This window comes from Lithobates pipiens, unplaced genomic scaffold (genome assembly GCF_037356315.1).
Source record: "Lithobates pipiens isolate NorthernLeopardFrog02 unplaced genomic scaffold, aLitPip1_a1.2 Scaffold_16, whole genome shotgun sequence".
Lineage (NCBI taxonomy): Eukaryota > Metazoa > Chordata > Amphibia > Anura > Ranidae > Lithobates > Lithobates pipiens.
The window spans coordinates 377,090,628-377,102,256 of NW_027507748.1; the positions used below are offsets into that span (position 1 = coordinate 377,090,628).

At 42.0% G+C, this 11,629-nt stretch overlaps 1 protein-coding gene across 4 annotated transcripts in view; it reads left to right on the forward strand.

The window, feature by feature from the left end:
- The window catches only part of POR (cytochrome p450 oxidoreductase), a 203,311-nt gene extending 192,697 nt beyond the window's left edge, over positions 1 to 10,614 (forward strand). For all 4 annotated transcript variants that reach the window (XM_077482182.1, XM_077482183.1, XM_077482181.1 and 1 more), the window contains 2 exons: positions 5,901 to 5,986; positions 8,598 to 10,614. In XM_077482182.1, coding sequence (XP_077338308.1) covers positions 5,901 to 5,986; positions 8,598 to 8,742 — 231 coding nt within the window. In that variant the 3' untranslated portion in view covers positions 8,743 to 10,614. The remainder of the gene's footprint in view (positions 1 to 5,900; positions 5,987 to 8,597) is intronic.
- The last annotated feature ends 1,015 nt before the right edge of the window (positions 10,615 to 11,629 follow it).

Here is an 11,629-nt window from a genome sequence, read left to right on the forward strand (position 1 = left end):
GTACAATACTTCTACTATGTCTTTGGCCGGGGGTATTATTCATCTTAGGTGGTCCACATATCCCTTTTAATAAACCTAAATCTTCTGGATGATATATACAGTTAGCTATCAACCATGTGGGCAGGAATACAAATAGTACCAGACTACCCCAAAGGCATACAGCCTTCCCTGACACTGATGGAGAAAGCATCTTTTTTTAAAGTTCTGATTATTTGTTATCTAAGAGTTCTGTTCTTCTTCTTTGTTTCTCATCCCGGCAGTTGTTGGCTCTGTTTTGTCCTTTTGAGGGGGTGTGGGATCTTCCAGGGAAATTTGTTCTATGCCTCTCTGAACTTCTTGTAGATCTTGTTCTTGGGAGTTGCTGCTCTCTGTCACTGCCAGGGGCTCTGGAGTCGAGGGAAGCTGGGGACACTTTTTAAGACGGCTGGCGTGGATCCAGGTGTTTCCTAGGTCTGTTAACACTGCGGTCCTGGATACCTTTTCCACCTTCCATGGTCCTGAGAAAGCCGGTCCGATACTCTTTCTTTGTGCTAATTGTTTGATCAGCACTTTATCCCCAGGGATGAAGGGATGCGTTGGTTCTGTGGGAAGAGGGAAAAAAGGTGACAGAAACTTGTTCGTTTATTTCGTGGAGCATACTTACCAGGTTTTTCACGTACATTTCCTGTTGGGAATAAATGTCAATATCAGTGTCTTGGTCTAATGGGGGTAATTCTATGTTTGCGGGGATTCCCATGAGGACCTCAAAGGGTGATAATTTTGTTCTTGCATGTGGATCTTCCCCTCTTTTGACCAAAGACCTTCAGGGTCTTTGGTCAATCCTTCCTTTGTCCAAAAATGGACATCATCTTCTGTGGCCATTGATTGCATCTGTGCTATGACAGTTTTAAAGTTAGGTGCTGCGAAGTGTTCCTTGAAAAACATTGTTGTGGGGGCAGGTGGGTTAGGGGAAAAGGCAGCAGCTCTTTTAGCTTCTCTGTCAGCAAGAGCATTCCCTTTTGAAACACGACTGCTGTCAGAGGAGTGTGCCTTTACTTTAATTATGGCTACCTTTTTTGGAAGAAGAATGGCTTGGAGGAGAGCACTAATCTGTGTGGAGTTGCCAATTATTTTGTTGTCTGCTGTTTTAAAACCTCTATTGGCCCATATCACACCAAAATCATGCACCACTCCAAAAGCATATCTACTGTCTGTGTAGACGTTCACCTCTTTACCGGTGAATAGAATGCAGGCCCTAGTGAGGGCTTCTAACTCTGCTACCTGGGCTGAAGAAGGAGGTAATGATTTTGCCTCCAGTACGATGTCTGGTAGTTGAACAACTGCATAACCGGTTAAAAAGGTGGAGTCAGAGGGACGTGAGCAGCTACCGTCAACGAAAACATCCTCTGCACCTGAGATAGGGGTGTCAGTGAGATCCGGTCTGGGACTGGTAATAGCAGCAACCTTTTCCGAACAGTCATGTATAATGTCTGGGTCATGTGGTAAACGCAACATGGAATGCAAAAGGCGCACAGCGGGGTTGCTGGCAGGCACATATTTGAGTGTGAGGTTATCAGCGTTCATCAGTGTTATCTCATAACCACTAAGTCTTTGCGAGGTCATATGTTGGGTATTCATGTTCTGAATAAGATGCGTGACTGAATGAGTGGTATAGAGAGTCAATGGGTGACCTAGCACTAATTTGTTTGCATCTTGTACAGCCATTGCACAGGCAGCAAGATTTTGGAGACAGAATGGCATTCCCTGTACTTGGATGGGGAGTTTTTTTTAGATAGGTAGGAGACAGGGCGGTAGCCTGTTCCATGCTGTTGTGTTAGCACGGCGGCAAAAGAGGTCCCCGAGACTACACAGTATAGTTGAAAAGCTTTACCATAGTCTACCAACCCTAGGGCGGGAGCATTTGACAGACTGTTTAATAGAGCTTGAAAAGCTTGTAGTCTGTCTTCAGTCCAATCTATTAATTTAGGGGCTGTCGAGCCAGTAGCCTCTCTTAGGATACTATCACAATGAGAACAGTCAGGGATCCATTGGCGGCAATATACCATTGCACCCAAAAATGAGAGTAGGGCGGCCTTGTCTTTTGGGGGACTGAGAGCTCGAAGGGCTGCGGCACGTTTGGGGGACACTAGCCTTGTCCCTTCCTTTAGAATGCACCCTAGGTATTCTACCTGTGGCTGGCACCATTGTATTTTCTTCCTTGAGGCTAGATGCCCGGCGTGAGCTAGGTGTTGTAACAGTGATGTTGAATCGACCGCACATTCTTCAGCAGTTCGACTGCACAGGAGCAAGTCGTCCACATACTGTATCAGTACCGACCCTCGCTCAGATGTCCAAGACTTGACAGTCTCGTTGAGTACCATAGAGAAGGCGGCTGGACTGTCTACATACCCTTGCCAGGTTAGTTGGCCCCCGGCCCAGGAGAAAGCAAACATAGGTTGGGCTTCCTCTGCAATGGGAATGCTAAAGAAAGCATTCGCTAAATCAATTACTGTGTAGCATAGAGAGTCTGCCGGTATGCATGAGAAAATAAAAGTGATGTCTGAGACTAGGGGTGGGAGGGGAATCACTTGTTTGTTTACTGCTCTGAGGTCTTGGATGAGTCTCCACTCGCCACTGGCCTTCTTTACAGGGTAAATGGGTGTGTTCCAGGGACTGATGATTGGTCTCAGGATACCTTTTGATATGTAATCATTAATTTGAGGGGAGATGCCTTTGACTTTCTCTGGGGGTAGGGGATACTGTTTTTGATATTGTATCCCTGCATCTGACCGCATTTGGGGTGCATATGGTGTGCAATTAATAAAGCCCACACTACCTTTGTTTTCTGCCCAAATTGTGTGATGGTCAAGGGAGGAAGGTATCATTAGAAAGAAACTCCTGTGTGCATGTCTTTTTGGGAACCCTCTGTGTGCATGTCGCTTAGGGCCATGTAAGTCACATAATGGTGAACTAGCGGTAAGGGAACCTTCTTTATTAAACTTAATGGTAATACACAGTTGTGCCAAGAGGTCCCGTCCCATAAGGGGCACAGGGCATGAGGACAAGACGGCAAAAGTTTGGGTACATAATTTCTGTCCTTCTGGAGTGGCTACAGTCAGTGGTGGAGTGATGGGATGGGTGACAGGTGTCCCATTAATACCAACAGAGTTTCCCTCGGTGCATTATTTGTGGCTGTGTAGGATATTGGGGTAGTGGTTGACGAGGGTTCTGGTATGGCAGATAACGGGGATACTGTGGGCGGGTCTGGGGGTTAAATCCCCTGCCTCTGCCTCTTGCTCTAATCTGTCCAGTCCTATAAGGGCACTGGGATTTCCAATGTCCTTGCTGTCCACAATTGCCTATATTTTCCAAGGCATTTGTTCCATGCACAGAAACAATCCTTCATGTATTGTGGGTCAGCCCCTTTGCAGGGAGGATAAGAATGCTTATGTACCTGACAAATTTTACTGACTTCTTGCCAGTCTTCCTCTGAACAAGGACCTTGGGGTCCTGGGTCATGGATTCCCAATTGCTGACACCTTTCCCGGACTTGTGTCCAAAATGGTTCTACCTGGGGGCCAGGGATCATATTACTGACAAATTCATAGGGTGATGGGGTGGCCATGGCTTGGGTTGCTGCAGTATTCCCCATCTAGTAGTCTGGGCAGTGTGTGTCTAGTGGCAGGACACAGGTGATAACACCCGGTTTGTCCAACAATCCGGTCTCTGGTCTGGGAGTAGGATCCCTGATCTTTTTTTGGGGCAGATGGACTTATATAAAACTATGAAGATTTACCCTTAATATACGATGAAGGGTAAATCTTTCCTGGTGGCGGGATATACCCCTCTTACACCAAGTCTGCAAGAGAACCCCCCTGGTCTGGTGGTCAGTAAAATCCACTTGTCATCTATTCTTAGGAAGAGTAGACCTAACGTGCAATGGGGGCAGGCGGATACTATGTCACTACAAGAGGGCTCCTCATATTCTGCACTTATTTAAACAACAACAATTATTTTCCTTATACTCTATATTAAAACTTATACTCTATATACTTACACACGTACCTAGAGAGAAACAGACATATTCTTAATATACTTTAAGACATGACATAACCGTATTGCAATACATTTATCAATTTATAGTGCACTTTTTTTTTTTTTTTTAAAAAAAAAATTTTTTCAAATGGGCGTCCACTCCACCAATCCCTTTGTCACGGGCGTAATCTACTACTTCCCGTGTTAAAAATACTATCACCAATAGTTTTAAGTCAGACCAACCTAGTCGGACTCCCCTAAACCTATAAATTCCTTGCGAGCCCTTTTCACCTCCCGAGTGACCAGCCTAGTCCATCGCGAAGGCACAGTTACTTCTTTTAATTTTAAACTAAGTTCGTAGCGGCCGCCCGGACAGAGTAAGTGTTTACACCATTCACCAATCAGGTAAAAAAGAGTAAAGTGACTTACCTGTCGCAAGACGAGACGAACCCCACTTTGCTGGTACCAAAACTGTTAGGTTGCTCGTCTTCTGTAAGTAACCCCTGGTAGCCTAGGCTAGGATTGAAGAGCGGAGGTCCCTTTCACCGGTGGACAAAACATTACACATACACGCTATTGTACGTGAATAATGAATGTGCCTATTGAAGCACACACAACAATTTTATTTAGTTTGAACAGAAGGACAGCCCTGTGGTTTAACCAATCAGGTAATTCATACATACATCGACATTTTTCTTAAACTCATGACATTATCTAAGTCAAAGGTGAAATACAGTCTTCTGATAGTTATTTCGTCATTTCAACATCTGCTGACTGACCATATTCTTGCGTAACCAGTCCTATCTTAGCTTTGTACCTCTTACCGCAGACAGATGCATCCTAATATGTCAACATCTTGCATCTTAATTCTGAACTTAGTGAAATGCACGCCTAAGCATATTATCTTAGACCTTTAACCTAGTACCGTATATCTTTTGGCAACCTTAATAAGTATTCCCTTATAGTGATATTTCAGTTTTTCTTTTTTTAATAAATCTGCAAAAATGTCAACAATTCTGTGTTTTTAATAGGGGGTGCTGTGTGTACATTAATGAGGAAAAAATGAACTTAAATGATTTTAGGAAATGGCGCCAATATAACAGAGTGAAAAATGTAAGGGGGTCTGAATACTTTCCGTCCCCACTGTGTGTGTATGTATGTGCAATATATATATATATATATATATATATATATATATATATATATATATATATATATATATATATTATATAGTTTTGCGGTTCTAAGTAATTTTCTAGCAAACAAAAATAATTTTAACTTGAAACCAACAAATGTCAGAAATGGTTTAGTGTTTAAGTGGTTAAACTTCCCTCATTTACACACCAAAGTGTATTCCTTTGATCTAAAGGACAAATCGTTACAATGTTTATACTTGGGTTCCACTGCTAAAAAAAATGTTGTGATTCTTGGCAGACTGCCCTCTTCTTTTTCCTTTTTTTTTTTTTTCATTTTTTTTTTCCCTTTCTTTTGATGGCTGTCTGCTTTAGCAGAGGAGAGAGAATTCTCTGCATAGAAAGAATTGGAAAATACTTTGTCAAGATCACAACTGGGGAAAAAATTGCGATAACGATTCTTAACAATTAATCATGCAGCTCTAGTGTGTGTGTGTATATGTATGTATAATTGGTGAGAATCTCTACATATATTCCTATTTACATATATCAAGACTATATTGTTGTATGACCATAATGTGCTTTTTCTTTTATGATTTGAGTCATTATTTCTGCTTTTTGTCAACTGTGCTTGTGTCTTACTGCACGTGAGGCTTTTTTTTTACTTGTGTCCAAAGAGTTGGTGTATAGTTCCCATATATAGTGTCATTTGGATTTGCGTTGTGGCATAAAGCTTTAATTCATGTTTTACAGATCTATGTCCAACACCTTATTAAGAAAAACAAGGAACATCTGTGGAAGCTGATTAATGAGGAGAATGCTCATATCTATATATGTGGGTGAGTAAGTCCTGGCAACGTCAGAATTTGGTTAGACTTTGAACTGTTGCAGTGATATTACATGTGTTAGCAGAACTTTTATAAAGGAAACTGCTGCATAGCATCCGGCAGGTCTCTCAGCTTCATACTTGAGCAACATCTCATTGACATATGTAGTTCAATTGGCAGCATCCGTAACCAGATTTGCACTGTTTAATCCGAATCTCTGCAAATTAATAACTAAACAATGTTGGGGGTAGATTTGGAACAGCATGCCGTTGTTTCACATAAAAATACTTACATGTCTGCATTTATGTAGCCCCTGCATAGCATGCTGACTGCACCAGTTATATTTTCTTTGGGTCATTTCCAAAAAACATAAATAAAAAGCATTATGTCTGTGTCACACATTCATCATGTATTCCCCAATTTTAAAGTGGATGTAAACCCACTCTCATACTTTCTAAACTACTGCCATAGTGGTTATCTATAAGGCTATACATGCCTCCATCAGGTATCCTTACCTGTCAAACATCTCCCCTCTGTCTGTTAGGAGACCCCAAAAACTGCAGATTGTGTGGGTGGGTCTGTTGTCTGGAGCTCAGTAGGTGGAGTCATGATGTCAGACTCTTCGCCCACCTCTACACTACCCTTGTCAATGTGCATTTTCTCCTGTGTATTTCTTACACTGAAGTTCTGCTATGAACACTAACATCCAGTCAAAACCCAGAAAAGTCACCACATGAATTCAGCATGCCCAATCATGCTGAGGTGTGGAGCAGCCAATTCTGGGAGAGCTGGCGAAGAAATTAGGAGGGGATCTGAAGTAATGTCTCTCTCAGGCTCCTGCATGAGATATGTAAATCACCTGTCACTCACAGAAAGGGGGAGAAATTAACTCTTTGTGGCAAGACTGGGCACAGGTGACATGAAATCCTATACTATACAAGGTACAAGCCTTAATTAAAACAATTTTTCGGGTTTACATGCACTTTAAAGTCGGAAATGTTTACTGAAAACCTTTACTCATCACCTTTGTATGATCACCAAACAAAGAATATGCTACATGTTGACCATGCCCAAGGCATTTGTATAAACATTCATATTTGACGAGGCTGATCATTGATATTAACGACTTAGGCAGGGCTAGTTTTCTTTCTAAGCCAAAGGTATGGTTGTACACCTGTAACTCTTCGGCTTACCCTAATTTGGAGACCAGTTGTAACCGTGGATCTTGCTTTTTAACAGCCATGTTAAAGATCACATTCACATTGGAATCCAGTGTATTTCTGCATCTGGATTCACAGATTGCTGTGGCTAGTTGCAACCACTCAGTCTGTTCAGGTCAAGGAAAAGGTGATAGTGGTTGCAGCTGTCCTTGTGCTTTTTATGTCATTTTACATGGAGGGAATAGCTGTGATTGGAACAGACCACACAACATAATGCATCCAGGGGCAATCCTGTGTCCCTAACCTCAGGTAACCACACAATACTACATGTTGCAGCTGCTATCAGCCTGTAATTGCTTTGTACAAGTTTAGTGACCATAACTATATGAATGTACCTGTGAATCCAACCACAGGAATTGGCTATATTCTTGCCGCAGTTGGCAGTAAAATTCTGTGAGACTGAACTTAAAGTGATACTTTTCAGTGTTTTGCCACTGCTGTGTGAAAGGATCGCCACAAGGACAGTAAAAACCTAAAAACCGGAGGTGTGTTTTTATGCAGTTACAGTGAGGGAAAAAAGTATTTGCTCCCCTGATGATTTTGCCCACTGACAGAGAAATGATCAGTCTATAATTTAAAGTAGTTGTAAACCCTTACAGACCACTTTTACCTACAGGTAAGCCTAGATTAAGTTTGGTTTAGTTATCCTGATTGGACATGATCAGGATAACAGAGCCGGCACACACCTGTGGGGGTGTGCGGCGATCGGAGGTGCTGTGGGTCAGTCTGACACACTGCAACTCCGATTGTGGTATGAAGCCTCTGACAGAGGCTTCGTACCACGTGATCAGCTGTGACCAATCGCAGCTGATCATCGAGTGAACCAGGAAGTGCCGGTAAACAGCTTTCCTCAGTTTACGCTGACAGGGAGAGACAGTCGGCAGCTCTCCCTGTCAGAGGTGGGGTCTGTGCTGATAATTGGCACATTGATTATCAGCACAGCCCCCATCAAAAGGTGCCCATCACCTGCCAACCTGACCCCCTCTATAAAACCTGTCAGTGCCTGTGAAAGTGCAGATCAGTCCCCAAAAAAGTGACAATCGGTACTCCATCAGTAATGCCTGTCAGTGCCCCATCAAATGCCAATCTGCCACTCGGTAAATCCTGTCAGTTCGCTCTTTTTTTCATTTATAGTACAAAAATTTAAAACCGCAGAAGTGATCAAATACCACGAAAAGCTCTATTTGTGGGAAGAAAATGATAAACATTAAGTTTGGGTAGTGTTGCATGACCGCACAATTGGCATTCAAAGTGCGACAGTGCTGAAAGCTAGAAATTGTCCTGGGCAGGAAGGGGGGAAAGTGGCTGGTATGGAAGTGGTTAAAAAAATTGTGTGAGTAGATTCCATTGAAAAAATTATAGCTATTTGGGGCAACATTAATGATTTTCTTCTTCATCTGCAGTGATGCCCGTAATATGGCACGTGATGTACAGAATGCTTTCTATGACATTGTGGAGGAATTGGGCAAGATGGATCATGCTCTGGCGGTGGATTACATTAAGAAACTAATGACCAAGGGCCGCTATTCTCAAGATGTTTGGAGTTAATACAGGCACAGTCTGACCATTCTAGAGGTGGCACTCGGCTGCTGTTGGAGATCCAACATGAGACAGTTCATGAACAGTTTTACAGATCACGCACATCTTTAGCACCAGTTCTGAAGAGCCACAGCTGCCTTGTTTTAGTATGGTTCTAAATGTATTGTATTCAGTTTGTTTTGAACTGTACCCATCAACACAGCAGCTTCTGTTTGCATACTTTTATCAGTCATTGATGGAAAGGACTTTTACTCTATAGCATTTTCCTTCCAAGGATCTGCTGTTATTCTATCCAAAACATTTTGGCTTCTTTTTTCTTTGGGGTAATGCAATATCAATTCATGCATAGAAGAACCAGAATCCTAAAAAAATATCATCCTATTCAGTACAGTTTGACATTTGGCATAATTCTCAATTTGCTTCAACAGATCATGTTGCCTCTTAAACATTTTTGAATTAATTTGGAATTGTTCTGCGAGAATCAGAATTCTTCGATTTTCAGTGATCTTTTAAAAAAAGAAATAAAATAATAAAATTTAGCCAATTGTAACCAATTGTAATGTCAAAGGGGCAGTTTGTCTAGGCATAAAGTACTTTGGAGCTTACTAGTTTAATGAAAGTAATGGGTTACTATGGATGATAGGTTAGGATTAATGTGTTCGCATTTTTATTTCTCCTTCCTTTCAAAACTTCGTACCTTAAAATTGTCTATGAAACAGTGTTTTTTTTTTTTTGTTTTGTTTGTGTATGTATAGTTGGGTTTGGTTTGCATTTCATTTCCAGTCTTTGTTAATATTTTATATGGCTTCTGTTCTTGACTTGATTTTTTTATTTTTTTTGTTCTTGCAAAATATTATTCAACAATTATTGTAGTTCTGTGCATCAAAGCTTTCTACTTTTGAAAGGAAGGAATGGACACGAGTTCCAGTTATTGTAAAATTTCCCCGTCTGTATGTTTTATGCTTGTTTTGTCAAGCAGGCCTTTATTGAATATAGTCTGAACCCCCTACTGCTACACAGACGTGTTCAGATGTGTATACCAGCAATGTTCTCTAAATAGAACTTTTATACTTGCATATAAAAGACACGTTGGTATACTTTTTTTTTTTTTATCTCTGTCGCAAGCTCTTACTTTGCTGTGTAAGCACTTCTCACTGTTCTATGCTTTCACAATCGGTCTTAGGCTTACTTGGTGTCTTGGAACCAAGAACATCCTGTGTTTAAATGTGCTTTGTACCCCAACACCTAGGACTTTATTTATTCCTTGATACAGCATAGTTGGGTAAATGAATTTAATCTGCTTATACGCTATAATAATTTGGGATACATGTGGTATCCAATATGTGATTCATGTAATTTTCAAATGCCTTACCGGTTATAAATGGTTTGTCTTGGGAGTAGTGCATTCGATTTTACAGCAGTTACTTGAAGAAACTGTACTGAGAAGCATAGTGTACAGAACAAGCCGCTGGAATGTATGAAGATTAGAAACCCTGGAAGCTATGTAAAGAAAAACACAGTAGATGACCATTCTGTACCACTGTAGGTTCTCCTATAACCACTTTGAGCACAAGCCAAGATCTTTGGTTCAGAACTGCTGTTCATTCTGGACTCATGACCTTGGTTGTCTGTGGACAACAAAGCAAATTTGTCACGCTTGTTTCAGGGTTACAGAATGGCTTTCTTGTATTGCTGCAGTTCATATTGCCTGCCAGTGTTCTGTACTAACATTTTTAACATTTTCCAGCTCTGCATCTTACTCCAAATTAAATTCATTTTTTTTTATGCTTATTGGAATTATGAAAATATTGTTACAAATTATGATTGTAAATAATTTTAAATGCACATTAACCTTTGAAATAAAGTATAAATTTTCCATTCCCTTGGAGTCTTGTCCATTTTTTACAAAAACACAATATGGCCTTAAAAAAAACTTGCATTAACACACATCACGTCACTCCTTAAAGAGCATTGCATAAAGTCAGCTTTGGAATGAATCACAGGAATGTTGCCTTAGTGCCGTACGTTTTATTTGGCTCCCCAGCACACAAACATGTTCATGGTGAAGCACTGTATTTTGTCGTAATGCATGCACTAACTCTAAAAAAAAATTCTGTGGCAGGTAGGAGGGTGGGCATTTTTTGTGGCTTGCCTTAGGTCCCTAGTGGTAACAGATGAGTGGATCAGCAGCATAGCATCAGAAGCTGGTGCTTCTTCCCCAGACATCCCTGTTATTGTAATTGGTTTCCCTGCACCTGCGGTGCCTATGGACGCTCTGTCGGCGGTCCTGGGGTCCTTTGTTGCCAGGGTGGAAGCGGCATGCGGGCGCAAGGGAGTAAAAAATGCCTTCTATGGTGGCTGAGGTTTCCGGGCCTTCGTTCCCTCCTCTTCATTGGACGGTGATCACAGTGGGCGCCAGCCTGACCAGCTGGGGTAGAGTTTGGAGCGTACAGTCGGTCCAGAGTCACTGGATGCAGGAAGAATATTCTGGAGTTTCGGGTGATCAGGCGGTGCCTCTCCACATGGTCACAGAGGTTACAGGGGCATCCGTTCAGGATCCAGTTGGACAATGCCACGGCAGTGGCGTATGTCAACCATCAAGGAGGGACTAGGAGCTTGGCTGCAGTAATGGAGGTCACATACGTCGGCCGCATACATTCCGGGCGTAGAAAACTGGCAGGCAGACTACCTCAGTCAGCTGCTGGACCAGGGGGAATGGTCGCTGCATCCAGAAGTATTTCAGCTCATTTGCCTAAGGTGGGGCACACCAGATGTGGATCTATTGGCCTCTCGACTCAATCGGAAGGTACAGAGGTTTGTGGCCAGGCGTCAGACGTGGCTCCATGGGGGCATTATTGGCTGATTTATGCTTTCAGCTTTGGCTGTCTTTTTTTCA